Source organism: Oncorhynchus masou, chromosome 30 (assembly GCF_036934945.1).
Source record: "Oncorhynchus masou masou isolate Uvic2021 chromosome 30, UVic_Omas_1.1, whole genome shotgun sequence".
Classification (NCBI taxonomy): domain Eukaryota; kingdom Metazoa; phylum Chordata; class Actinopteri; order Salmoniformes; family Salmonidae; genus Oncorhynchus; species Oncorhynchus masou.
Window position 1 is genome coordinate 53,846,397 of NC_088241.1, and position 26,437 is coordinate 53,872,833.

The 26,437-nt window shown below is 43.9% G+C and overlaps 1 protein-coding gene across 3 annotated transcripts in view; it reads right to left on the minus strand.

Annotated features, from left to right (window-relative positions):
- mllt10 (MLLT10 histone lysine methyltransferase DOT1L cofactor) overlaps positions 1-26,437 on the minus strand; it is an 81,394-nt gene that overhangs the window by 38,803 nt on the left and 16,154 nt on the right. For all 3 annotated transcript variants that reach the window (XM_064949324.1, XM_064949326.1, XM_064949327.1), the window contains exons 4-10: positions 19,101-19,210; positions 18,847-18,950; positions 15,471-15,564; positions 9,703-9,795; positions 5,030-5,125; positions 4,463-4,790; positions 2,676-3,353 (exon numbers count right to left, since the gene is read on the minus strand). In XM_064949324.1, the coding sequence (XP_064805396.1) occupies positions 2,676-3,353; positions 4,463-4,790; positions 5,030-5,125; positions 9,703-9,795; positions 15,471-15,564; positions 18,847-18,950; positions 19,101-19,210 (1,503 nt within the window). The remainder of the gene's footprint in view (positions 1-2,675; positions 3,354-4,462; positions 4,791-5,029; positions 5,126-9,702; positions 9,796-15,470; positions 15,565-18,846; positions 18,951-19,100; positions 19,211-26,437) is intronic.

Sequence of the window (26,437 nt, forward strand, 5' to 3'; positions counted from 1 at the left end):
TGGAAACGCGTTCTCTGGAGTGATAAGTCAAGCTTCACTATCTGGCAGTCCGACAGATGAATCTGGGTTTGGCAGATTCCAGGAGAAGGATACCTGCCTGAATGCATAGTGCCACCTGTAATATTTGGTGGAGGAATAATGGTCTGGGGCTGTTTTTCATGGTTCAGCCTTAGTTCCTGTGAAGGGAAATCTTTATGCTACAGCATACAATGACATTCTAGACAATTCTGTGCTTCCAACCTTGTGGCAACATATTGGGGAAGGCTCTTTCCTGTTTCAGCATGACAATGCCCCCATGCACAAAGAGGTCCATACAGAACTGGTTTGTCGAGATTGGTGTGGAAGAACTTGACTGGCCTGCACAGAGCCCTGACCTCAACCTCATCGAACACCTTTGGGATGAATTGGAACGCCTACTGCAAGCCAGGCCTAATCGCCCAACATCAGTGCCCGATTTCACTAATGCTCTTGTGGCTGAATGGAAGCAAGTCCCCGCGGCAATGTGTCAACATCGAGTGGAAAGCCTTCCCAGAAGAGTGGAGGCTGTTATAGCAGCAAATGGGGAGCAACTCCATATGAATTGCCCATGATTTTGGAATGAGATGTTCAACGAGCAGGTGTCCACATACTTTTGCTCAAGTAGTGTACTTTTGATATTACCCTAATAAAGTTTAAAACCTTTTTTGTGAAGGTTTGGTGTGATGTGGCTATTATCCTATTACACTGCAGGCCTATGATATGAAGGCAGTGGGCACATGTGCTTCAAATGACTTCGACAGTTGAACTTGAGGTGAGGAAGATTGTTTTTAGGCATACCAGAGTCCTATAACAATATAATGCTTATCTTTATAAAAAATATTCTAATTGAAAATGAATGAATTTGCCGCCTCCTGTACACCTATATCTGTATAGCAGACACAGTAGCCTATGTGACAAGTATAAAGAAATGCATGTCGGTGTCAGCACATCTCCAATCTCTCGCGCTCTCTCTCTGGGGCTAGGCCTAAACTTCTCTTTCTTTATATACATTTTTTATTTTAAATATTAATATAATACAGCCAATAGGCCTATGCATGCAACGCCCTGATGCATTTAGTGCTCACGTTTCATAGCAGCTGAACCGTGAAGTGGACAACTATTGTTTGAGGAAAGTAAAAGCCAATAAAATAGGCTATACATTTTTGCATATGCTACAAATTGAAACAAGGATGTGTTTCTGTAATTCATTTTGAGGACACGTAAACGTGTCTCATTTGGCCAATATCCCTTGTTAATATCCCTCCTGCGTTGGTGGACACTGGACGGCCTAATGGGTTTACGCCCCCAATGCATATGGATGACCAGTAAACTTCTCAAAATGTCCAATAAATGTAAATATTCCCCGTCACTAGTCTGGCCCCGAAAACTCACACAAACTCACACATTTAGCTACAGGTGAGGAAGGGAGAACATCGAGAGAGCCTATAAAACAGGAGAAGCACCAATAGATCCGGTAGAGGTCAATGAAACACAGACAGTGGGTGTTAGGACGACACCGGATTGGCGCATATTCAACAAATCTGACAGTCTGAAATCTAACAGGGTGGATAATCATCAAATCCATCATGATTGATGTATTGTAATAGGCCCACAAAGTGGTTACTAAAGTCTGACTTGGATATAGTTGCCAATTTTCGCTGCATAACATTTAGAAGTCGTTCCTTTTCAAGTTTAGAAGTGACTGCTAAACGCTAACTCCCGTTCATATAAGCTGGTGCCATAGCTAGCATACAGAAATCAGTGGTGGTATTCAAAGTAGTTTCTAACTGTAATGAAGTTGATTGGTGACGATGACATGAACATGTTTTGGGGTTGAAATCCATACAAGCATTATACTACGATTTTTACCATAACATACTGTGAAATACACATACAAACAATAGCCTGAATGTGGGCTAATTTTGCTGGGGATTTACATGGTTTGGTTTGAGATCTTTACTGCATCTACAGAACAGGAGAGAGCCTACAGAACAGGAGAGACGGAAAGGGATAACCTGTAAAGAGGAATGAAAGAGGACATGGTAGAAATATAGAGAATAAAGAAGGCGAGAGAGAGAATAAGGGGAACAAATATGGTGATTATGAGGGATAGAGAAGAGAGAAGGATGCTAAGAGACATTTCCTGCAGCAGAAGGGAACTCCAAAGCATTGACTCGGTTGCCAAGCAACAGAACACAAGATGAAACGCACCTCAGTGTGTGTGTGCTGGTTTGTCACACACACACACACACACACACACACACACACACACACACACACACACACACACACACACACACACAGTGTAGTCCAGCAGGGTTCATAGCACTCTAACCCTCCTCTCTAACAGAGTCTAATACAAGAGCTACTAATTGCCTGTTCAACCCTCCTTCCCTCCCCTCCCCTCCCCCTTCCATCTATCCTCTCATGTGCTTTTCTGTTCCCTCCCTCCCCTTTAACCCCACCTTCTCTCCAGCGCTGAAGCTCAATACTCTCCAGTGATTTGCTCTCATCCTTTCCATTCCTCAGCTGCTTCAGGCAGCTCTCTATTTAGCCCACAGTTATCAGTCTTCACCACAACATTACACAGCCACTGACACAAAACACTGATAGAATTAGTTATGAAAGACAGTAAGGTAAGTGTGTGTGTGTCCTACCGGTGCCAGAGGGAGTAGAGGTGACTCCGTGACACGGCAGACTGCCGTTCCTCAGTAGGGAGGGAGACTTCTGGATCCCAACGCTAACACCAACACCCAGCAGACCTCCTCTCTCTCCTACTCTCTCTCCTCCGGGCCGGCCTGGCAGAGCGCTGGTAGAGGAGGGGGACGGCGAGGCGGATGAGGTGGAGCAGAGAGAAGAGGAGGGGAGAGGTAGCGGTGCTGTGTGGTGCTCAGGTCCGTCTGTAGCCTTGCCGTCCGGGACACTGAAGCAGGGACCGTATCGGTTCCTCCAGTTTCCTCTCTTCTTCTTCACCCCTTCTTCTCCTCCTTCCCCCATACTTGGCCCAGAGGAGGAGCCAGCAGAGGAAGAGGATGATGATGAGGGGCGTTTGTAGCCGGCTGTGGAAGCAACGTTCCCCGTCAGCTCGCTGTGAGAGTTCTCGTACAGTTTACCACCAGCTACGCCACCAGGAAGTGACATCATTGATCCGAAGGTGCTGAGCGAAGCCATGCCCTCCGAGGCCGTGACCTCACTGGGCTTCACTAGGCAACGGCTGAAAGAGGGCGAAGAAAAGGAGTCCCCACCACCGGAGCGTAGCAACGGATCAGAGAAGCCCAGGAAGTCAGATGTGGGAGGAGTCAAGGTGGAAGACGTCTTATTGGACAGCAGGAGAGCTGGGAGAGAGAGAGGAGAAGCTGTTTGGAGACTAAAACACACCCAAGCTAGGTTTCCAGCCAATTGGCGACAGATTTTCATGCGAATTTTCTAAAATTTGCATACAGAAAATATGCACATTTTCCCACCAGTGGTGTTTCCAAACAGAATCAATGCGTGATGACAGTTATTTTTCGCTTAAGTTTTCATGTCCCGAATAAGCATTGAACTTTCTGTGTTTGCATCGCATTTTCAACTCTACCGATAGTTGAAATTGCAAACTGTTGAGTTAAATAGCAAATGTGCCTACTCTGGCACGTGCGATCTAATTAACAACAGTTTGCAGATACAGTGCGTGTAGGCTAGTGTACATGATGACTATTTACAGGTCAAACAGCAGTCAAGCATGGATCATCATGTTACCAGAATAAGACCCTATCAGAAAGGAGCATCACCGACACCGTGCACTTTCACCACCCTGTGAAGTTAATATTTAAAAAGAAATCTGTAGTCTAATAAACTGCATGCTTTCCAGGGTCGTCGGAGGACCACACGCCATATCGTCGCATGACTCCAAGTTTACTTCCATATGATGGTTATTATATAAATATTTGTGCATAAAGGTGTTTTCACCGTCATTTCTCATATTTATTTTACCCCCACCATGTTGAACAAATTATCTGTCTGCATTTAAAAAATGACAGAAAATTCCTGTATCCATCACAGCTGTAGTTATTTTTTTGATAGAGTATGACTTTACTCACATAAAAACTGTGGATGGAAAGGTGGTCACACACACACAATATTTATTTGCTTTCTTTCCCTCAGTCTCCTGGACTATGACACTGTTTCCCCACTAGATGCCACTTACAACACGTCAGACCTCCAGACTTGACCCCTCGAGGCTGACACGCGCTGCCACAGGGGGCCGGGTTCAAGGGACACTCATGGCATCTGAGCACTTTAGTGTGTGCGTGGTGGAGCACACAGATTACAGCAGCCAGGGTCTAGCCAGGGAGACTTATCTTGGCCATACGCTAACTAACTCTGGTACTCTGGACAACATCTAACAACTGTCAGACACAGGCACGCCACAAACACGAGGACGTAAACAGCGCATCAATCTCACCTTGATGAAAGGTTCCAGTGGAGGAGGCGGCAGTAGAGGAGGTTGCCGTTGTGACCACAGCAGAGGGGAGGGGCTTCCCAGGTGTGAGGGACTTGCGTCCGCGCTGAACACCAATCCCTTGGCTAATGCTCTTCTTGCCCTGTTTGACCTCCGACCCCGGTTTGCCTTCTGACCCTGTGGGGGGGCTGTCCTTTAAACCCCCGGAGTGCACCGGCACTTCCTGGAAGTTGGCGGTGGTGAAACGGGCTGCGCTGTCATCCAATCGCTTTTGAGAGGCGGCAGGCATAGCAGAGACTACCCCACCACTGCTGCTGCTACTGTTGTAACTCTGAGAGAGGGATGAGGAGAGGAGGACAGGGGAAGAGGCGAGAGAAGGAAGGGGGGTATGAGAGGTCAGTCCTGCGTAATGCCTAACAGAGCTAGTCAATGTTCATTTGACATTAAACAGAAAGAAAGAAAGAAAGAAAGAAAGAAAGAAAGAAAAAGAAAGAAAAGAAAAGAAAAGAAAAGAAAGAAGAAAGAAAGAAAAGAAAGAAAAGAAAGAGAGGGAGGAGTGAGCGAGCTCACCTTGTCTGAGGCAAGCATGAGAGTTGAAGCGAGGGAAGGGGAGAGCTCTAGAGTCTTCTTGTGTTTGGGTTTGTGTCTCTCCCTCTCTTTGTGTTTCTGAGGAGAGAGGGAAGGAATGGATGATCGTTACGGAAGGACAAGAAAGCGGAGGATGAGACAGATGAGTGTCTGGGTTGTTCTGGTCCCAAACCTTTGGCACAGCTTCTGAAAGAGAAAATAAGAGCGAAAGAGAAGAGAAAGAGAAAACTGATCTTCAATTCACAGCCCCAGTCTGAGGTGAAAGGATAGATATACTGAAACGAACATAAGAAAAAAATGAAGTGCTTAAGACAGAAAAAAGAGATTAAAATCTACAGACACAGGCTTTTCGGTCTTCTTGGTGAGAGATTCTACCCAACCAGATCCATGGTCTAAACACCTTAGAACTCAATTTACACCCTTAGCTACACACACCCTTACTCCTCTCACCCCACAGGGCCACACCACAGGCAGGTGTGAAAATATGCAGTGATCCTGTGAGACAACATGAGACTTAACATGCTACCGACAGACAGCACCATGACAACCATCGACCCTGGCCCCAGCATCCCTCTATCTTTCCCCTTTTCTCTCCACCAACCCTCTCTCTACCTCAATCCCTCTGTTGTCCTCCTGTCTTTTTCTTCCCTGTAGCTCCCAGGGTGTGTCAAGGCTGGTAGGTCATTGTAGCTAACTATACGTGTGTGTGTTTTTAACCAGGTAGGTTCCCGGGGATTCCCTTGTTGTTTCTCATTAACATTCCAGCGGTAGGTGTTGATGGACAGAGTTAGGCTGAGAGGGTCAAATGTCCAAACACACACACATCCACTTTTTCGCTTTGCACACTTGGAGAGACTCCCTCCTTATCAGAGCTGGAGACACAGAGAAGAAAATGGAGGGAGGGAAGAGGAAAACGGGGTAAATAATCCACCCCAGCCTGGCAGGAATTCCCTTGGGCAGTTTCCTGCAGGCCCTCTGACCAGCCGGTGTGTGTGTGTTTCTTACAGGCCTGCGGAAGGAGACTTTTAGCCCCTTGTTATTTAGCTGCAGGGTTTGGAAATAGGTAGGTGCGCCCACACACACACACACACACACACACACAGATCGGAGCCTTCTGACCCCTGACCCTGGAATGTGTAGGGGGTAGGAGGGAGGGGGATGGGTCCTCTTGCTAATGCAAATCAGGCTGTGTGACAAAAGCCAGGGCAAGGAAGGGAACAAGACAAATGTGTTAACTCTGCTTTTTTCACACGCACACACACACCATCCTCAATGCTTCATTAAAAGTATCATTCCAAAAAAACTGAGTTACAGCTTCACGCATGAGTCATATTCCAGTTGACTGACAATGTAATACAGGAGAATGCTCAAGGCACTCACATGGTATCGTGACAATGTTAGCTAAAAACTCAAAAAACAAAGTTCAGAAAATCAAATTGGCTTTTGCAGTCCAAAAAGAATACAATTAAAAAAACTACCTACAACTGAAATACAGAAAAAGCAGGCAATGGACTACAGCGACATTATCCAATCAGAAAAACACAATGAGGTGAAGCGAAAAGGAGTGGGTCAATCGGGAGGTAAACAGACTGATGGAGTGGGTGACTTCCCCTAATGTCATAAAAGAAGAGGATACATGGCCAGAGACCATGGTCCTGTTCATAAACCCTAAAAAGGTGAGCTCAGAAACATGACATCAAAGATAGTGGGAGCAACATTCTGCTTACAGCCATTAACAACTAAATTCTTATCGACCGAGGATCATTTCGGGCCCTCCCTCACTTGATGTGATACCCAACAGAGGCATTCTCCGCAGTTTAAATGTTTATTGTTGGAAGCAGGAACTCCCCATACCGTAAACAAAGATGTCATATGCCTGGGTCTACCTTTAACCATGCACTTTCCTTTTTTCCTTCGTATATGTAATCACTGATCTAATATGGTTGGATAGGTGATTACACCTACAATGTCATGTAAGATCAGTGGTAACTAAGGAAGGAAGGATGCATGTGTAAGGTATTAGAACAGGCCCATTGCCAGAATTGAGAATCGATAACGCTGGACAGAAAACCATACGCTCTCTCTCACACAGTAGTGGCATAGTCGGATGAGTGTATGTCACAAATAGGACCTTGACTGATTAACTCTGACTGGTTTATAAAGTGTTGGTTTGAGACCGAGATCCCTGGTGTCTCACGATCATTCTAAGGACCTAAGACAAGGGTGTCAAACACATTTTCCCCCAGAGGGCCGCACGTACATTATATTTCTTTACCGTTAATATGAAAACAAAATGTGCTCTATCCATCGCTTTGTAATGTTTGATGCTCCCTGACAGTCTAGCTTTTGCTGCGATCACTGTTAGCAAGTTGGACAGAAGAGACTATAATTGTAGGTCCATTATAACTTCTACACAGTTTCAAATTGGATTTTGTCATTTCAATGTTGAACGAGATCGTTTTTCTCTGGGGGGGAAAATAAATACACTGAACACACTCACTCACACACACCAAAAGAAAGAACACACCTACTCATTCAAGGGTTTTCTTTATATGTACTATTTTCTACATTGTAGAATAATAGTGAAGACATCAAAACTATGAAATAACACATATGGAATCATGTAGTAACCAAAAAGGTGTTAAATTAAAATATATTTTATATCTTAGATTCTTCAAATAGCAACTGACATGATGGCAGCTTTGCACACTCTTGGCATTCTCTCAACCAGCTTCACCTGGAATGCTTTTCCAAAAGTCTTGAAGGAGTTCCCACATATGCTGAGCACTTGTTGGCTGCTTTTCCTTCACTCTGCGGTCCAACTCATCCCAAACCACCTTAATTAGGTTGAGGTCAGGTGATTGTGGAAACCAGGTCATCTGATGCAGCACTCCATCAAATAACTATTCCACAGCCCGGGGTGTGTTTTGGGTTATTCTCCTACTGAAAAACAAATAATAGTCCCACTAAGCCCAAACCAGATGGGATGGCATATCGCTGTAAAATGCTGTGGTAGCCATGTGGGGTAAGTGTGCATTGAATTCTAAATAAATCATAATGTCACCAGAAAAGCACCCCCACATAATTACACCTCCTCCTCTCTGCTTCATGGTGGGAACAAAACAAAGACACGGAGGTTGGAACCAAAAATCTCAAATTTGGACTCCTCAGACCAAAGAACAGATTTCCACCGGTCTAATGTCCATTGTTTGTGTTTCTTGGCCCAAGCAAGTCTCTTCAAAATTGGTGTCCTTTAGTAGTGGTTTCTTTGCGGTATTCGACCATGGTCTGATTCACGCAGTCTCCTCTGAACAGTTGATGTTGAGAAGTGTCTGTTACTTGAACTCTGAGAAGCATTTACTTTGAGCTACAATTTCTGAGGCGGGTAACTAATGAACTTATCCTCTGCAGTAGAGGTAACTCTGGGTCTTCCATTCCTGTGGTGGTCCTCATGAGAGCCAGTTCCATCATATTGCTTGATGGTTTTTGCGACTGCACTTGAAGAAACTTTAAAAGTTCTTGAGATTTTCTGGATTCATTGACCTTCATGTCTTAAAGTAATGATGGACTGTTGTTTCTCTTTGCTTAGTTGAGGTGTTCTTGCCATAATATGGATTTGGTATTTTACCACCCCTACCTTGTCACAACACAACTGATTGGCTCAAATGCATTAAGGAAAGAAATTTCACAAATTAACTTTTAATAAGGAATACCTGTTAATTGAAATGCAATCCAGGTGACTAGCTCATGAAGCTGATTGACAGAATGCCAAGAGTGTACAAAGCAGTCAAGGCAAAGCTGTGGCAACTTTGAAGAATCTCAAATATAAAATATATTTTGATTTGTTGAACACGTTTTTGGTTACTACATGATAGTTTTTCGATATACCAAATCTGGAGTCAACCTGACTTATTTGTTTTTTAATTTAACCACTAGGCTACTTGCCGCTCCAAAATGGTTAATGAGAAGAATATCTTTAAAGTATTTTTAGCTAGCATATGTCCTAACGTGCATCTGTTTGGCATATTTGAATGCATAATTTAAAAAAAAATCTAAAAAACATTAAAGACTGATGTAGAGTCTGACGTATGGTTCATGAGGAGAAGATGATTGCAGATCATTTTGAGCAATAGCGTTACATATTCAAAACAATGAGTTTTTAATAGTTAGTTTTTTAAAGATATCAATACCAAATTCTGTGTGATTCATTTTAGGGACGTCCATGATATCTATGACAAGTTTCAAGTTGAAAGGGCACTATGGAGTGGATTTACAGTGGTTTAAATGGACACATACCTTTACTACTTTTTTGCCATCTTTTGACCAATCACTTAGCTTTTCTCAAACTAAGTTAAGACATGTACCATGGGCCTACATACTGGTGTCATTTGGTCCCAGTGTTCACAAGAATGTATTTTAGCTTCGCTGTGAACCCCTAAATGTTTGACATCCCTGACCTAAGACATAAATTCACTCAAGCCAACTAAATTAGCTAGGGCATTTCTATCCTTAGCTGTGTCTCTGTGCTGTGTGTAGTTCCCTCCATCTACAATGTGTGTGTGTGTGTGTGTGTGTGTGTTCAGAGAGGGCGTATGGTTGCTGTGTCCGTCACAGTCACGTAGAAATAGAGATACTAGATGTTGGGGCCACCTTACCTTGTCGTCTTGGTGGTCAAGGAGTTTATCCGAACACTGAGAGGAAGAGTCACTAAGGCTCTGAGCCCTACTACCTCGGGCCCTGCTCCTTCGCTAAAAGGTAGAGAGGAACTTCACGTTACTAGAGTAGACCCAAGCTATATAAATACATGAAAGCTATTTTTTTTTAATTACTAAAAAGTAGACGGACAGAAGACCTATGTTAAATAAAGACCAAATTAATAAATAAATAAAAGCTAAATATAGGGTTTAATTAACATAGTAAAACAAAAATATTAACAAAGACTGATGCACAATCAAAAAAACGACTGCTCCAAATCACCATTTCATGACAGTCAAATAAATGCACCTCGTTCTATACCATAGAACAGGGACCCTTCCCCTGTTCTACCTCAGACGCAATTTACCAGCAACAGACTATTTCAAGATGACTAGATTTACCACCAATCTATCCAATAAAAACAAACGTTGAGCTCGACCCATTCTTGTCTACTGTAAGAAAACATTAATCAAGCCTCCCGAGTGGCGCAGTTGTCTAAGGCACGGCATCACAGTGCTGGAGGAGTCACTACAGATACGGGTTCGATCCCGGGCTGTGTCGCTACCGGGAGACCCACGAGGCGGCGCACAATTGGCCCAGCGTTTTCTGGGTTAGGGGAGGGTTAGGCCGGCTGGGATGTCCATGTCCCATCGCGCTCTAGCGACTCCTTGTGGGGGCCTGGCGCATACGCGCTGACTTCGGTCGCCAGCTGAACAGTGTTTCCTCCGACACATTGGTGCGCTGGCTTCCGGGTTAAGCGGGCAGTGTGTTAAGAAGCAGTGCGGCTTGGCGGGGTCGTGTTTCGGAGGACGCATGGCTCTCGACCTTCGCCTCTCCCGAGTCCATACGGGAGTTGCAGCGATAGGACAAGATTGTAACTACCAACTGGATATCACGAAATTGGAGAGAAAAATGGGTAAAAGGCACCAAAATAAATAAATAAAAACACCAACATTATTTTTGACCACAAAGAGGAGTATTAATCTCAAAACATCAAAATGTCACTAGTCCCAACAAAATGTCACTCATTAACCCATGTAGCGTCTTATGAAATCCCTTCTAATAACATTGGTTTGTCTGTCCTTTATTCCTCATGCATTTCTCATCTCCTCTATGCTGTACCAGCCTAATTAGATCAGGCCATACAAAGCCATTCCACAGGTTCAATAGAACTACAATCATTAATTTGTGTGTGTGTGCTGAGCAATTATAATATAATAATATATCCCATTTAGCAGACGCTTTTGTCCAAAGCGACTTACAAGTCGGCTGGGGCCACTACTTTTTTTACATATGGGTGGCCCCAGTGGGAATCGAACCCCCGACGCTTGGCGTTGCAAGCGCCATGCTCTACCGACTGAGCCACACAGGACTATTACTGCTATTACTGCTTTTTGAGGATGGTTTGGGTTCCGGTTCAGTTATTTAAAAAATAAATTGAGGTTTTCGATTTAGTGTAGTTGTTTTTTTATACATTAAATGCATTATGAAATAATGACATTAAAATGATTTGAGCTTTTTAATGGAAATTCCAAAGCAAAAAATGGTCAACATTCAATTGACAAAACATTCCATTGTCTCTGTCTGGTCCACATTGGGTAGACATCAATAGAAAAAGAGGAAATTACTATGTAATAATAAATATTTCAGTTGTGTATATTACTTAGCTTTTATTGATGACTATTATTTTTCATTCCTTAACCTCTCTGCGCACGGAACCCGGTAGTGGGCTGAAATTCCACAACATATGGTGATCGCTACATAAATAGTCATATTAAACATTCATGAAAATACAAGTGTTTCACATGTATCGAAAGCCTAGAATCTTGCTAATCCAACTGCGTTGTCAGATTTAAAAAAGGATTTACTGCAAAAGAATACGATGCGATTATCTGAGGATAGAGCCCCATTAAAAAAATATATATATTTCAACCAGCACAGGCTAACAAAATAACAAACTGCATTAAAATAAATTGTTTACCTTTGCCGATCTGTTTGCAATCCTAATCCTCATTGTTACACAATGAATGATTGTTTGTTTGATAAAATCTGTTTCTATAGCCTAACACAAAACATTTTGTGAACCGCTTGTGTCGTGAATTCCGTCTCATTCCATTTTCGACGACACATTCGAGGGTAAATACCCACACAAAACGTGACCTTTCCAGTCATGTTTGGTTTCATTGCAATCAACTGGTTTGTTTGTAACACAACTAAACCTGATGGGCCATTTCGCAGGACATATTGACTGACAGAAACCGATTTGAAGACAACAAGTAATGACATCACTGTGCACCAATGATATGACCACTGTTTCGTTGATTGACTGTATTTTAACCCAATGACCACTGATCGTCTTGAAATCTAGCTGGGTAGATAGCCAAAAAGCTGAGGTAAATGGCAATATGCAATGGTTATGTGTTGGAAGACCAACCCATGTAGTAAACTCCAGCGTAAAGAGAGTCATTCGCTATTGAAGTTTTATACTGGAAGGAGCTACGCATATTACACACAGCATTGTTTGGTAAACGCGCAGATTCAGCTGTTTATATATCAATCACTATGGCAACTAAGTCAGGGAAAGCTAAATTGAAGTCTAGATGTACAGGTGTACACACAATTTTAGAAGAAATTGATCGGAAAAGTGAGACAGAGATTGTTGTAGGACGATTCATTTAGCGATTCCCAAGTGGAGAAATATTTTTTTAATGGAGAGGACATGTTTTGGACTGGTAAGTTCTTCTCATGCTAATGCCCTTGTTTGAAATTAATAATATAAAATATTATTTGTGATTTTTTTAAATTTTAGAAGCAATATATAAAAATGCAACCCACATGAAATAGCCTATTTGAGGCTGTTGAGGGGAGGGCAGGCCCAAAACAATGGCCAAAGTGAAATGGAGACAGTAGATCTAGCTGAAATGTCATAATATAAAAGAGACAGTAGATCTAGCAGGTCTATAATAATATATTCAATCTTATGTTCTCTGCCAGGTGCCATAGCAGTCTCTTTCTGCTGTAAAGTGAGTATCAACAGGTATACTAAACAGATAGACATACATACATGCATACATACATACATACATGTTTATTATACCTGTTGATACTCACTTTACAGCAGAAAGAGACTGCTATGGCACCTGGCATCAGCAGCACAATATTGTGTAGAGCTTTGGCAAAGTGGCTGGGGTTATATCCTTCTTGTTTGGCCCTGTCCGGGGGTCTCATCGGATGGGGCCGCAGTGTCTCCTGACCCCTCCTGTCTCAGCCTCCAGTATTTATGCTGCAGTAGTTTATGTGTCGGGGGGCTAGGGTCAGTTTGTTATATCTGGAGTACTTCTTCTGTCTTATCAGGAGTCCTGTGTGAATTTAAGTATGCTCTCTCTAATTCTCTCTTTCTCTCTCGGAGGAGGACCTGAGCCCTAGGACCATGCATCAGAACTACCTGGCATGATGATTCCTTGCTGTCCCCAGTCCACCTGGCCTTGCTGCTGTTCCAGTTTCAACTGTTCTGCCTGCGGCTATGGAACCCTAAACTGTTCATATTTTTACTCTTGAGGTGCTGTCCTGTTGCATCCTCTACAACTACTGTGATTATTATTATTATTTGACCCTGCTGGTCATCTATGAACGTTTGAAAATCTCGGCCATGTTCGGTTATGATCTCCACCCGGCACAGCCAGAAGAGGACTGGCCACCCCTCATAGCTTGGTTCCTCTCTAGGTTTCTTCCTAGGTTTTAGACTTTCTAGGGAGTTTTTCCTAGTTTTTCTTATATCCTTGGTTCTTATATCCTTGGTTCTGGGTATGTCTTCAAGCAGAAATTGAAAAAAGTAGGGGCGTAGCTCTAAGAGGTTATTAAATGCATCGTCTCATCTCTGCTCAGGCAGTAGCAGCCAGACAACCAACTATCTAACATTATCTCTGTGCTCCCCATATGGTACGGTCTTTGACCAATTCAGCTGGCTATAACTAGTAGCTGTCTAAGTAAGCTGTAGAGCTGTGTGACAAAATCATTTTACCAGTTCTTCAAAGTAAATAAGGCATACTTTCAAGACTGCTTATTACCAACTACAACAACTATCAATCGAGCAGAACTACCTCTATCCTTCTTGTCGTTGTGTTTATTCCTCTCCCATGTGGTCTGTGTGTAGGCTATGCGTCTCTGTCCAAGCCGGGAAAGAACCGGCGCAATGGATTATGGTCATTGTAGTTAATTACCATGTTTCTCCTTTGAACTAGGTAGAATATTTACCTAATGAAAAATACAACTCTTCAGCCCAGGATCCCACATAGTTCTTGATTTGATTTCTCAATACAGAATTGTGCGTTGAGCTCACCCGCCCCCAAAAATGGAATGGAATTTGAGTAACTGAACCGACGTCGGTCAATTAGTTGTTTAATAACCCAGGGGGGAAAAGTGTGTGTGTGTATTTTCCCCCCTGACGGATGTAGGGGAGGAGCACAAAATCTGCAACACAGCAGGGGCACTAGCTCCAAAAAGCTCTGAGTGAGTGAAAGAGGTAAAGAGAGAGGGAGAAAGTGTATAAGTGAAAGCATTTATATGATGTCTGTGTGGAATGGTGTGTACTTATGTGAATTGAAAAGCATCTCTTTGCCCACTTGTAGCCCTAACCCCAGTACCCCTCACCCTCTCCCAGCCCCCAAATTCTAACCCAGCATGGGCTTAGCACACAAAGAGCAGGGGGGTGGAGGGGACAAAAGGCCTGGGAGGCAATGCTGATTAGATGGGGGTTGATGGGCGAGGGAGACAGTGGGGCTGGAGGGGAGAGAGGGGTGGGGGAGAGAGAAGTGCTGGAGAGGGGAAAGAGATGAGAGGGGTGAAAAGGGAGAGAGGGAATGGGTTGATGGTTGGAGGGAGAGAGAAAGGGGCTAGAGGTAGGGACGAACGGATGGCTCCAATTTCAGCAGTTGTAATTGGCAGAGAAGAATGTCAAGTCATTTAAGAAAGGAAAGGTATTTCCCCAGTGTGTGTGTGTCCATGGCGTAGAGTGCCAGTGTGTGTGGGTCCATGGCGTGGAGTGCCAGTGTGTGTGTCCATGGCGTGGAGTGCCAGTGTGTGTGTCCATGGCGTGGAGTGCCAGTGTGTGTGTGTCCATGGCGTGGAGTGCCAGTGTGTGTGTGTCCATGGCGTGGAGTGCCAGTGTGTGTGTGTCCATGGCGTAGAGTGCCCATGTGTGTGTCCATGGCGTAGAGTGCCAGTGTGTGTGTATCCATGGCGTGGAGTTCCAGTGTGTGTGTCCATGGCGTGGAGTGCCAGTGTGTGTGTGTCCATGGCGTGGAGTGCCAGTGTGTGTGTGTCCATGGCGTGGAGTGCCAGTGTGTGTGTGTCCATGGCGTGGAGTGCCAGTGTGTGTGTGTCCATGGCGTGGAGTGCCAGTGTGTGTGTGTCCATGGCGTGGAGTGCCAGTGTGTGTGTGTCCATGGCGTGGAGTGCCAGTGTGTGTGTGTCCATGTGCCAGTGTGTGTGTGTCCAGTGTGCCAGTGTGTGTTCATGGCGTGGAGTGCCAGTGTGTGTGCGTCCATGGCGTGGAGTGCCAGTGTGTGTAGAGGAAGTGCAGGCCTTCAAAAAGCTTAGTTTTTGTTCTGACAGACAGAGGGTTGGGAAGAAAAACTAGATTCCAAGTTTGAGATAAGACCACTCTTCTTCCCCCAGCACAGTAAGAATGTTAGAAAAGTACGACAGAATACAGAGAGAGAGATCTTACCAGCTTGCTGTAGTGGTACTTGCAGTAGCCACAGTATTTGACGTTGTCTGCGTCCGACCCTTGCTCCTCACACAACAACCCAGCAAACTGGGCACTGAGGAGAAGAGAGAGAATATGTATAAAGAGAGGGAAGGGGATAGAGAGAAAGGAAAAGACATAAGAGACAAAAGATGATATACACTGAGTGTACAAAACATTAGGAGGAATGTGATTGTCATTAGGACTTGATGCAGCTGTACATATGATTGATTTATCCATGACGTCTGTATGTGTTTCTGCAATTGAAATGTTGGCTTGTCTACGTCAAAACGTGTTCTTTTATGGTGTATATGTCTGGAAGTTGTTACAGAAAGTCTGATATTTGTCTCAAAGCATTGTCCCCTCCGCTGCTGTCTTGGTTGGACCAGGTCTCTCTTGAAAAATAGATTTTATCTCAATGAGACTAATCTAATCCTAAGGCGTTCTGCATTAGCATCGAACAGCCCCCGTGATATGCAGCTTTTCAGGGAAGCTGGAAACCATTATAAACAGGCAGTTAGAAAAGCCAAGGCTAGCTTTTTCAAGCAGAAATTTGTTCCTGTAACACTAACTCAAAAAAGTTCTGGGACACTAAAGTCCATGGAGAATAAGACCACCTCCTCCCAGCTGCCCACTGCACTGAGGAAACACTGTCACCACTGATAAATCCACTATAATTGAGAATTTCAATAACCATTTTTCTACGGCTGGCCATGCTTTCCACCTGGCTACCCCTACCCCGGTCAACAGCACTGCACCCCCCACAGCAACTCGCCCAAGCCTTCCCCATTTCCAGTCAGCTGATGTTCTGAAAGAGCTGCAAAATCTGGACCCCTACAAATCAGCCGGGCTAGACAATTTGGACCCTTTCTAAAATTATCTCCCAAAATTGTTGCCACCCCTATTACTAGCCTGTTCAACCTCTCTTTTGTATCGTCAGATTCCCAAAGATTGGAAAGCAGCTGCAGTCATCCCCCTCTTCAAAGGGGAGGACACTCTTGATCCAAACTGCTACAGACCTATATCTAATCCTACCCTGCCTTTCTAAGGTCTTCGAAAGCCAAGTCAACAAACAGATTACCGACCATTTCGAATCTCACCATACCCTCTCTGCTATGCAATCTTGCTGCTGAGCTGTTCATGGGTGCACCTCAGCCACGCTCAAGGTCCTAAACGATATCTTAACCGCCATCGATAAGAAACATTACTGTGCAGCCGTATTCATTGATCTGGCCAAGACTTTCGACTCTGTCAATCACCACATCCTCATCGGCAGACTCGACAGCCTTGGTTTCTCATATGATTGCCTCGGCTGGTACACCAACTACTTCTCTCATAGAGTTCAGTGTGTCAAATCGGGGAGTCTGTTGTCCAAACCTCTGGCAGTCTATGGGGGTGCCACAGGGTTCAATTCTTGGACCGACTCTCTTCTATGTATACATCAATGATGTCGCTCTTGCTGCTGGTGAGTCACTGATCCACCTCTACGCAGACGACACCATTCTGTATACTTCTGACCCTTCTTTGGACACTGTGTTTACAACCCTGAAGGCAAGCTTCAATGCCATACAACTCTCCTTCTGTGGCCTCCAATTGCTCTTAAATACAAGTAAAATGAAAAGCATGCTCTTCAACCGATCGCTGCCTACCCCTGCCTGCCTGTCCAATATCACTACTCTGGATGGCTCTGACTTATAATAACTGGACAACTACAAATACCTAGGTGTCTGGTAAGACTGTAAACTCTCCTTCCAGGCCCACATCAAACATCTCCAATCCAAAGTTAAATCTAGAATTGGCTTCCTATTTCGCAACAAAGCATCCTTCACTCATGCTGCCAAACATACCCTTGTAAAACTGACCATCCTACCAATCCTCAACCTCGGCGATGTCATTTACATAGCCCCCAATACCCTACTCAACAAATTGGATGCAGTCTATCACAGTGCCATCCGTTTTGTCACCAAAGCCCCATATACTACCCACCATTGCGACCTGTACGCTCTCGTTGGCTGGCCCTCGCTTCATACTCGTCGCCAAACCCACTGGCTCCATGTCATCTACAAGACCCTGCTAGGTAAAGTCCTCCCTTATCTCAGCTCGCTGGTCACCATAGCATCACCCACCTGTAGCACACGCTCCAGCAGGTATATCTCTCTGGACACCCCCAAAACCAATTCTTTCTTTGGCCGCCTCTCCTTCCAGTTCTCTGCTGCCAATGACTGGAACGAACTACAAAAATTTCTGAAACTGGAAACACTTATCTCCTTCACTAGCTTTAAGCACCAGCTGTCAGAGCAGCTCACAGATTACTGCACCTGTACATAGCCCACCTATAATTTAGCCCAAACAACTACCTCTCTCCATACTGTATTTATTTTATTTTATTTATTTTGCTCCTTTGCACCCCATTATTTTTATTTCTACTTTGCACATTCTTTCACTACAAATCTACAATTCCATTGTTTTACTTGCTATATTGTATTTACTTTTGACACCATGGCCTTTTTTTGCCTTTACCTCCCTTATCTCACCTCATTTGCTCACATCGTATACAGACTTGTTTATACTGTATTATTGACTGTATGTTTGTTTTACTCCATGTGTAACTCTGTGTCGTTGTATGTGTCGAACTGCTTTGCTTTATCTTGGCCAGGTCGCAATTGTAAATGAGAACTTGTTCTCAACTTGCCTACCTGGTTAAATAAAGGTGAAATAAAACAAATAAAAAAATCTGGATAAATAAAGGTACAAAAAAATAATAATTAGGACGTCCTGATCTTTCTATGACAGAATGACCATGTGAATCCAGGTGAAAGCTATGATCCTTCATTGATGGAACTTGTCCACTAGATGTAGATGAAGGGATGGAGACAGGTGAAAGAAGGATTTATAAGCCTTGAGACAATTCAGACATGGATTGAGTATATGTGCCATTCAGAAGGTGAATGGGCAAAACAAAAGATTGTGCCTTGGAACGGGGTATGGTAGTAGATTCCAGGCGGACCAGTTCGAGTGTATCAAGAACTTCAATGCTGCTGGGTTTTTCACGCTCAACAGTTTCCTGTGTGTATGAAGAATGATCACCCACCCAACGGACATCCTGCCAACTTATAGGAAGCATTGGAGTCAACATGGGCAAGCATCCCTGTGGAACACTTGACACCTTAGAGTCCACGCCTCAACGAATTGAGGCTGCTCTGAGGGCAAGGGGACTCAATATCAGGAAGGTGTTCTTAATGTTTTGTACAGTGACAGTCAGTGTATATTACATACAAATTGTAGGTATTTGAATGAAGCTCACAATGTAAACATGTGTTAATGAAGATGTAGGTATTTGAATGTGGCTCTGGCTCACCATGTGACATGGAAGGCTTGTCGGCAGCCATGTTTGTTACAGGTCATGCAGGCTCCGGTGGCAGCTTTACTCTCTCTGCCCTGGTCCTCACAGATATAACACTTCTACACACACACACACACACACACACACACACACACACACACACACACACACACACACACACACACACACACACACACACACACACAGAGGAAAAAACAGTCACACACAGAAATGTAGGGACACAAACAGACAGAGTGAAGTATGTGTACCTTGTTGTAGCGATCGTGGGGTACAGACTGCAGTACGATGGGTTCCATGGTGGAGACATTAGCAAACTCCACTTCTGGGATGTAGAGGGCACACACCACATGGGCCCAACCTATAAAACACACAGAGAACAAACATCAGCCCACACACTATTACCTATTCAAACACACACCCACACAAATCCCTTTCCATTTCAATCGTGTTAGTGGGAAAGGTAGCTGACGAACTTGAGCAGGAATGGGCAGTGGGCCAGTTGAATGACAAGTCAGATGGTGGTGAATAGTATCTCCCTCCGTTCTCTCTCTATTCCAGGAACAACAATAAGATTCAACTTACAGTTGAACCCCTGCCCTGCCTTTGACCTAGCCGGGGCGGACACGGGGGATGAGGGGGGAGGAGAAGAGATGGAGGAGAAAGAGGGTGTAAAAGGGGATGTTGTTTTGAAGTCCCTCCAAGAATCTGGCAGTGGACCATAAAACAGGGCCATAAAACCATACAGTCTCCATACACACAAACAGAAATTTGCATCCTGCAGCACTAATTCCAAAAAGTTTTGGGACACTGTAAAGTCCATGGATAATAAGACCACCTCCTCTCAGCTTCCCACTGCACTGAGGCTAGGAAACACTCACCACCGATAAATCCACAATAATAGAGAATTACAATAAACATTTCTCTACGGCTGGCCACGCTTTCCACCTGGCTACCCCAACCCCGGTCAACAGCTCTGCACCCCCTGCAGCAACTGACCCAAGCCCACCTGCTTCTCATTCACCCAAATCCAGACAGATGAAGTCCTGATGAGCTGCAGAATCCGGATCCCTACAAATCAGCTGGGCTAGACAATCTGGACCCTCTCTTCCTAAAATTATCCGCCGCCATTGTCGCAACCCTTATTACTAGTCTGTTCAACCCCTCTTTCGTATCGTCAGATTCCTAAAGACTGCAAAGCGACCACGGTCATCCCCCTCTTCAAAAGGGGGAGACACTCTAGACCCAAACTGTTACAGACCTACAGTGGGGAGAACAATTATTTGATACATTGGCGATTTTGCAGGTTTTCCTACTTACAAAGCATGTAGAGGTCTGTAATTCTTATCATAGGTACACTTCAACTGTGAGTGATGAAATCTAAAACAAAAATCCAGAAAATCACATTGTATGATTTAAGTAATTCATTTGCATTTTATTGCATGACATAAGTATTTGATCACCTACCAACCAGTAAGAATTCCAGCTCTCACAGACCTGTTAGTTTTTCTTTAAGAAGCCCTCCTGTTCTCCACTCATTACCATGTATTAACTGCACCTGTTTGAACTCGTTACCTGTATAAAAGACACCTGTCGACACACAATCAAACAGAGCTCCAACCTCTCCACAATGGCCAAGACCAGAGAGCTGTGTAAGGACATCAGGGATAAATTGTAGACCTGCACAAGGCTGGGATGGGCTACAGGACAATAGGCAAGAAGCTTGGTGAAAAGGCAACAACTGTTGGAGCAATTATTAGAAAATGGAAGAAGTTCAAGATGACGGTCAATCACCCTCGGTCTGGGGCTCCATGCAATATCTCACCTCATGGGGCATCAATGACCATGAGGAAGGTGAGGGATCAGCCCAGAACTACACGGCAGGACCTGGTCAATGACCTGAAGAGAGCTGGGACCACAGTCTCAAAGAAAACCATTAGTAACACACGAAACCGTCATGGATTAAAATCCTGCAGCGCACGCAAGGTCCCCCTGCTCAAGCCAGCGCATGTCAAGGCCCGTCTGAAGTTTGCCAATGACCATCTGGATGATCCAGAGGAGGAATGGGAGAAGGTCATGTGGTCTGATAAGACAAAAATAGAGCTTTTTGGTCTAAACTCCACTCGCCGTGTTTGGAGGAAGAAGAAATATGAGTACAACCCCAAGAACACCATCCCAACCGTGAAGCATGGAGGTGGAAACATCATTCTTTGGGGATGCTTTTCTGCAAAGGGGACAGGAAGACTGCACCGCATTGAGGGGAGGATGGATGGGGCCATGTATCGCGAGATCTTGGCCAACAACCTCCTTCCCTCAGTAAGAGATTGAAGATGGGTCGTGGCTGGGTCTTTCAGCATGACAACGACCCGAAACACACAGCCAGGGCAAATAAGGAGAGGCCCCGTAAGAAGCATCTCACCTAGCCAGTCTCCAGACCTGAAGCCAATAGAAAATATTTAGAGGGAGCTGAAAGTCCGTATTGCCCAGCGTCAGCCCCGAAACCTAAAGGATCTGGAGAAGGTCTGTATGGAGGAGTGGGCCAAAATCCCTGCTACAGTGTGTGCAAACCTGGTCAAGAACTACAGGAAACGTATGATCTCTGTAATTGCAAACAAAGGTTTCTGTACCAAATATTAAGTTCTGCTTTTCTGATGTATCAGATACTTATGTCATGCAATAAAATGCAAATTAATTACTTAAAAATCATACGCGGCAGGGTAGCCTAGTGGTTAGAGCGTTGAACTAGTAACCGAAAGGTTGCAAGTTCGAATCCCCGAGCTGACAAGGTACAAATCTGTCGTTCTGCCCCTGAACAGGCAGTTAACCCACTGTTCCTAGGCCGTCATTGAAAATAAGAATTTGTTCTTAACTGACTTGCCTAGTAAAATAAAGGTAAAATAAAAAAATATCTATATTTTTTTTTAAATACAATGTGATTATCTAGATTTTTGTTCTAGATTCCGTCTCTCACAATTGAAGTGTACCTATGATACAAATGACAGACCTCTACATGCTTTTTAAGTAGGAAACACTGCCGATTTTGCAGGTTATCAAATAATTGTTCTTCCCACTGTATATCCATCCTGCCATGCCTTTCTAAAGTCTTTGAAAGCCAAGTGAACAAACAGATCACCGACCATCTCGAATCCCACCGTACCTTCTCCGCTATACAATCTGGTTTCCGAGCTGGTCACAGGTGCACCTCAGCCACGCTCAAGGTCCTAAACGATATCATAACCACCATCGATAAAAAAACAGTACTGTGCAGCCGTCTTCATCGACCTGGCCAAGGCTTTCGACTCTGTCAATCACTGCATTCTTATTGGCAGACTCAACAGCCTTAGTTTCTCGAATGGCTGCCTCACCTGGTTCACCAACTACTTCTCTGACAGAGTTCAGTGTGTCAAATTGGAGGGCCTGCTGTCTGGACCTCTGGCAGTCTCTATGGGGGTGCCACAGGGTTCAATTCTTGGGCCAACTCATTTCTCTGTATAAATCGATGATGTCGCTCTTGCTGCGGGTGATTCTCTGATCCAGCTCTACACAGACGACACCATTCTGTATACATCTGGCCCTTCTTTGGACACTGTGTTAACAAACCTCCAAACGAGCTTCAATGCCATACAACGCTCCTTCCGAGGCCTCCAATTGCTCTTAAATGCTAATAAAACTAAATACATGCTCTTCAACTGATCGCTACCTGCACCCGCCCACCTAGTATCACTAATACGGACGGTTCTGACTTAGAATACGTGGACAACTATAAATACCTAGGTGTCTGGCTAGACTGTAATAAGCATCTCCAATCCAAAATTAAATCTAGAAGTGGCTTCCTATTTCGCAACAAAGCATGCTTCACTCATGCTGCCAAACATACCCTCGTAAAACTGACAATCCTGCCGATCCTTGACTTCGGCGATGTCGTTTACAAAATAGCCTCAAACACTCTACTCAGAAAAATGGATGCTGTCTATCGCAGTGCTATCCGTTTTGTCACAAAAGCCCCATATTCTATTGTGACCTGTATGCTCTCGTCGGCTGGTCCTCACTACATATTAGTCACCAAACCCACTGGCTCCAGGTCATCCTTAAGTCTTTGCAAGGTAAAGCTCCGCCTTAGCTCACTGGTCACAATAACACCCACCCGTAGCACACGCTCCAGCAGGTATATCTCACTGGTCATCCCCAAAGCCAAAAACTGCTTTGGCCACATTTCCTTCCAGTTCTCTGCTGCCAATGACTGGAACGGATTGCAAAAATCACTGAAGTTGGAGACATATCTCCCTCACTAACTTCAAGCATCGGCTGTCAGAGCAGCTTACCGATCGTTGCAGCTGTTCACAGACTATCTGTAAGTAGCCCATCCATCCAACAAACTACCTACCTCATCCCCATATTTGCTTATTTATGTTTTTCTGCTCTTTTGTACACCAGTATTTCTACTTGCACATCCTCATCTGCACATCTATCACTCTAAAACTAGATGACAATATCAAATAATACTTGACTTGGTATAGGTACCCCCTGTATATTGCCTCATGATTGTTATTTTGTGTTACTTTTATATATTTGTTTTGCCTTTATTTAACTGGCCTAGTCAGTGAAGAACAAATTCTTATTTGCAATGACTGTCTGTACCGGCCAAATCCAGACGACCCTGGGCCAATTGTGCACCGCCCTATGGGACACCCAATCATGTCCGGTTGTGATACAGCCTGGAGTCGAACCAGGGTCTGTAGTGACACCTCTAACACTGAGATGCAGTGCCTTAGACCGCTGCGACACTTGGGAACCAATTTCCCATATTACATTTTGTACTTTAGTTTATTTTGTAAATATTTTCTTAACTCTGTTGTTTTAAAACTGCATTGTTGGTTAAGTGCTTGTAAGTAAGCATTTCATGGTAAGGTCTATTACACCTGTGGTATTCGGTGCATGTGACAAATACAATTTGATCTATAGTGGTGAAGACAGTAGTATGACTGACAACTTTACCAGGACAAGGACTTGCTAATGTCAAGGTCTTTCTAAAAGCCTAATCTCTGATGAAGCAAGCTAAATGATAGTGTTTGCCTAGCTAGCTACATGGCAAATGAATAGGAACATTCCCGTATCTAACATGACACGATTATTGATGTTTACTGACCATATAAAGCAGTTACTTGCTGTATAGATGATAGAGCTAAATGTGTTTTGCAAGAAATAATGTGGACACCTGCTCGTCAAACATATCTTTCCAAAATCATGGGCATTCATATGGAGTTGGTCCCCCTATGTTGCTATAGCAACCTCCACTTCTCTGGGAAGGCTTTCCACCAAATGTTGAAACATTGCTGTGGGGACTTGCTTCCTTTCACCCACAACAACAATAGTGAGGTTGGGCACTGATGTTGGGCAGTTAGGCCTGGCTCGCAGTCAGCATTCCAATTCATCCCGCAGGTGTTTGATGGGGTTGAGGTCAGGACAGTTAAGTTTCTCCACACCGATCTTGACAAACCATTTCTGTATGATCTCGCTTTGTGCACATGGGACATTGTCATGCTGAAACTGGAAAGGACCTTCCCCAAACTGTTGCCACAAAGTTGGAAGCAGAGGATTGTGTAGAATGTCATTGTATGGTGTAGCATTAAGATTTCCCGTCACTGGAACTAAGGGGACTAGCCCGAACCATGAAAAACAGCCCCAGACCATTATTCCTCCTATACCAAACATCAGTTGGCACTACGCATTGGAGAAGATAGCATTCTCCTGGCATCTCCCGAACCCAGATTCGTCCATCGGACTTCCAGATGGTGTACATTTCATGAAGCTCTTGACAAACAGTTCTTGTACTGACGTTGCTTCCAGAGGTAGTTTTGATCTCGGTAGTGAGTGTTGCAACAGAGGACAGACGATTTTTACATGCGGTTCTAAACTCGGTGGTCCCTATCTCCCCGGGCGCCGAAGACGTGGATGTCGATTAATTTATGGCTGGGGGCAGTATTGAGTAGCTTGGATGAATAAGGTGCCCAGAGTAAACTGCCTGCTACTCAGGCCCAGGCACTAATATATGCATATAATTATTAGATTTGGATAGAATAATATATCATATATATAATAATATAATAATATATCCCATTTAGCAGACGCTTTTGTCCAAAGCGACTTACAAGTCGGCTGGGGCCACTACTTTTACATATGGGTGGCCCCAGTGGGAATCGAACCCACGACGCTTGGCGTTGCAAGCGCCATGCTCTACCGACTGAGCCACACAGGACTCTAGAAAATACTCTGAAGTTTTGTAATGCTATTTCTGACTTCTGTTGACTCCACAATATGGCGGGATTCTGTATGGCTGGTTTTTGTATCTGAGCGCTGTACTCAGATTATTGCATGGTGTGCTTTTTCGGGAAAGTTTTTTTGAAATCTGACACAGCGGTTGCATTAAGGATAAGTGCATCTAAAGTTCCAAGGCATAACACTTGTATTTTCATCAACATGTATGATGAGTATTTCTGTAAATTGATGTTGCTCTCTGCAAAATCACTGGATGTTTTGGAAGCAAAACATTACTGAACGTAACGCGCCAATGTAAACTGAAATTTTTGGATATAAATATGAACTTAATCGAACAAAACATACATGTATTGTGTAACATGAAGTTCTATGAGTGTCATCTGATGAAGATCAAAGGTTAGTGATTATTTCTATTTCTGCTTTTTGTGACTCCTCTGTTTGGCTGGGGAAATGGCTGTGTTTTTCTGTGACTTGGTGCAGACCTAACATAATCATTTGGTGTGCTTTCGTCCTAAAGCCTTTTTGAAATCGGACACTGTGGTGGGATCATCAACAAGTGTATCTTTAAAATGGTGTAAAATACTTGTATGTTTGAGGAATTTTAATTATGAGATTTCTGTTTTTTGGAATTTGGCGCCCTGCACTGTCACTGGCTGTTGTCATATCGATCCCGTTAGCGGGATCTAAGCAATAAGAAGTTAAGGCAGCCCCCGCATCTCTCTGATTCAGAGGAGTTGGGTTAACCTCTCTCTACGCTAGCGTCCCACCTGGCCAACATCCAGTGAGATTGCAGAACTCCAAATTCAAACACAGAAATACTCAATATAAAAATTCAGAAAAGATACAACTATTTTACATAGGATTAAAGATTAACTTCTTGTGAATCCAACCACTGTGTCCGATTTAAAAAATGCTTTACGGCGAAAGCATACCTTACAATTATTTGAGAACATAGTCCAGCAGACAAATCATTACAAACAGTAACCAGCCAAGTAGAAGAGTTACACAAGTCAGAAAGAGAAAATTAATGACTTACCTTTGATGATCTTCATATGGTTGCACTCAGAAGACATTCATTTATTCAATAAATGTTCCTTTTGATTGATAGTCTCTTTATATCCGAAAACCTCCGTTTTTTTCTTCAGTAATCCACAGGCTCAAACGCAGTCACAACAGGCAGACAAAAAAAATCCAAATAGTATCCGTAAAGTTCATAGAAACATGTCAAACGATGTTTATATTCAATCCTTGGGTTGTCTTTAGCCTAAATAATTGATATATTTAAACCGGACAATAACGTCGTCAATATAAA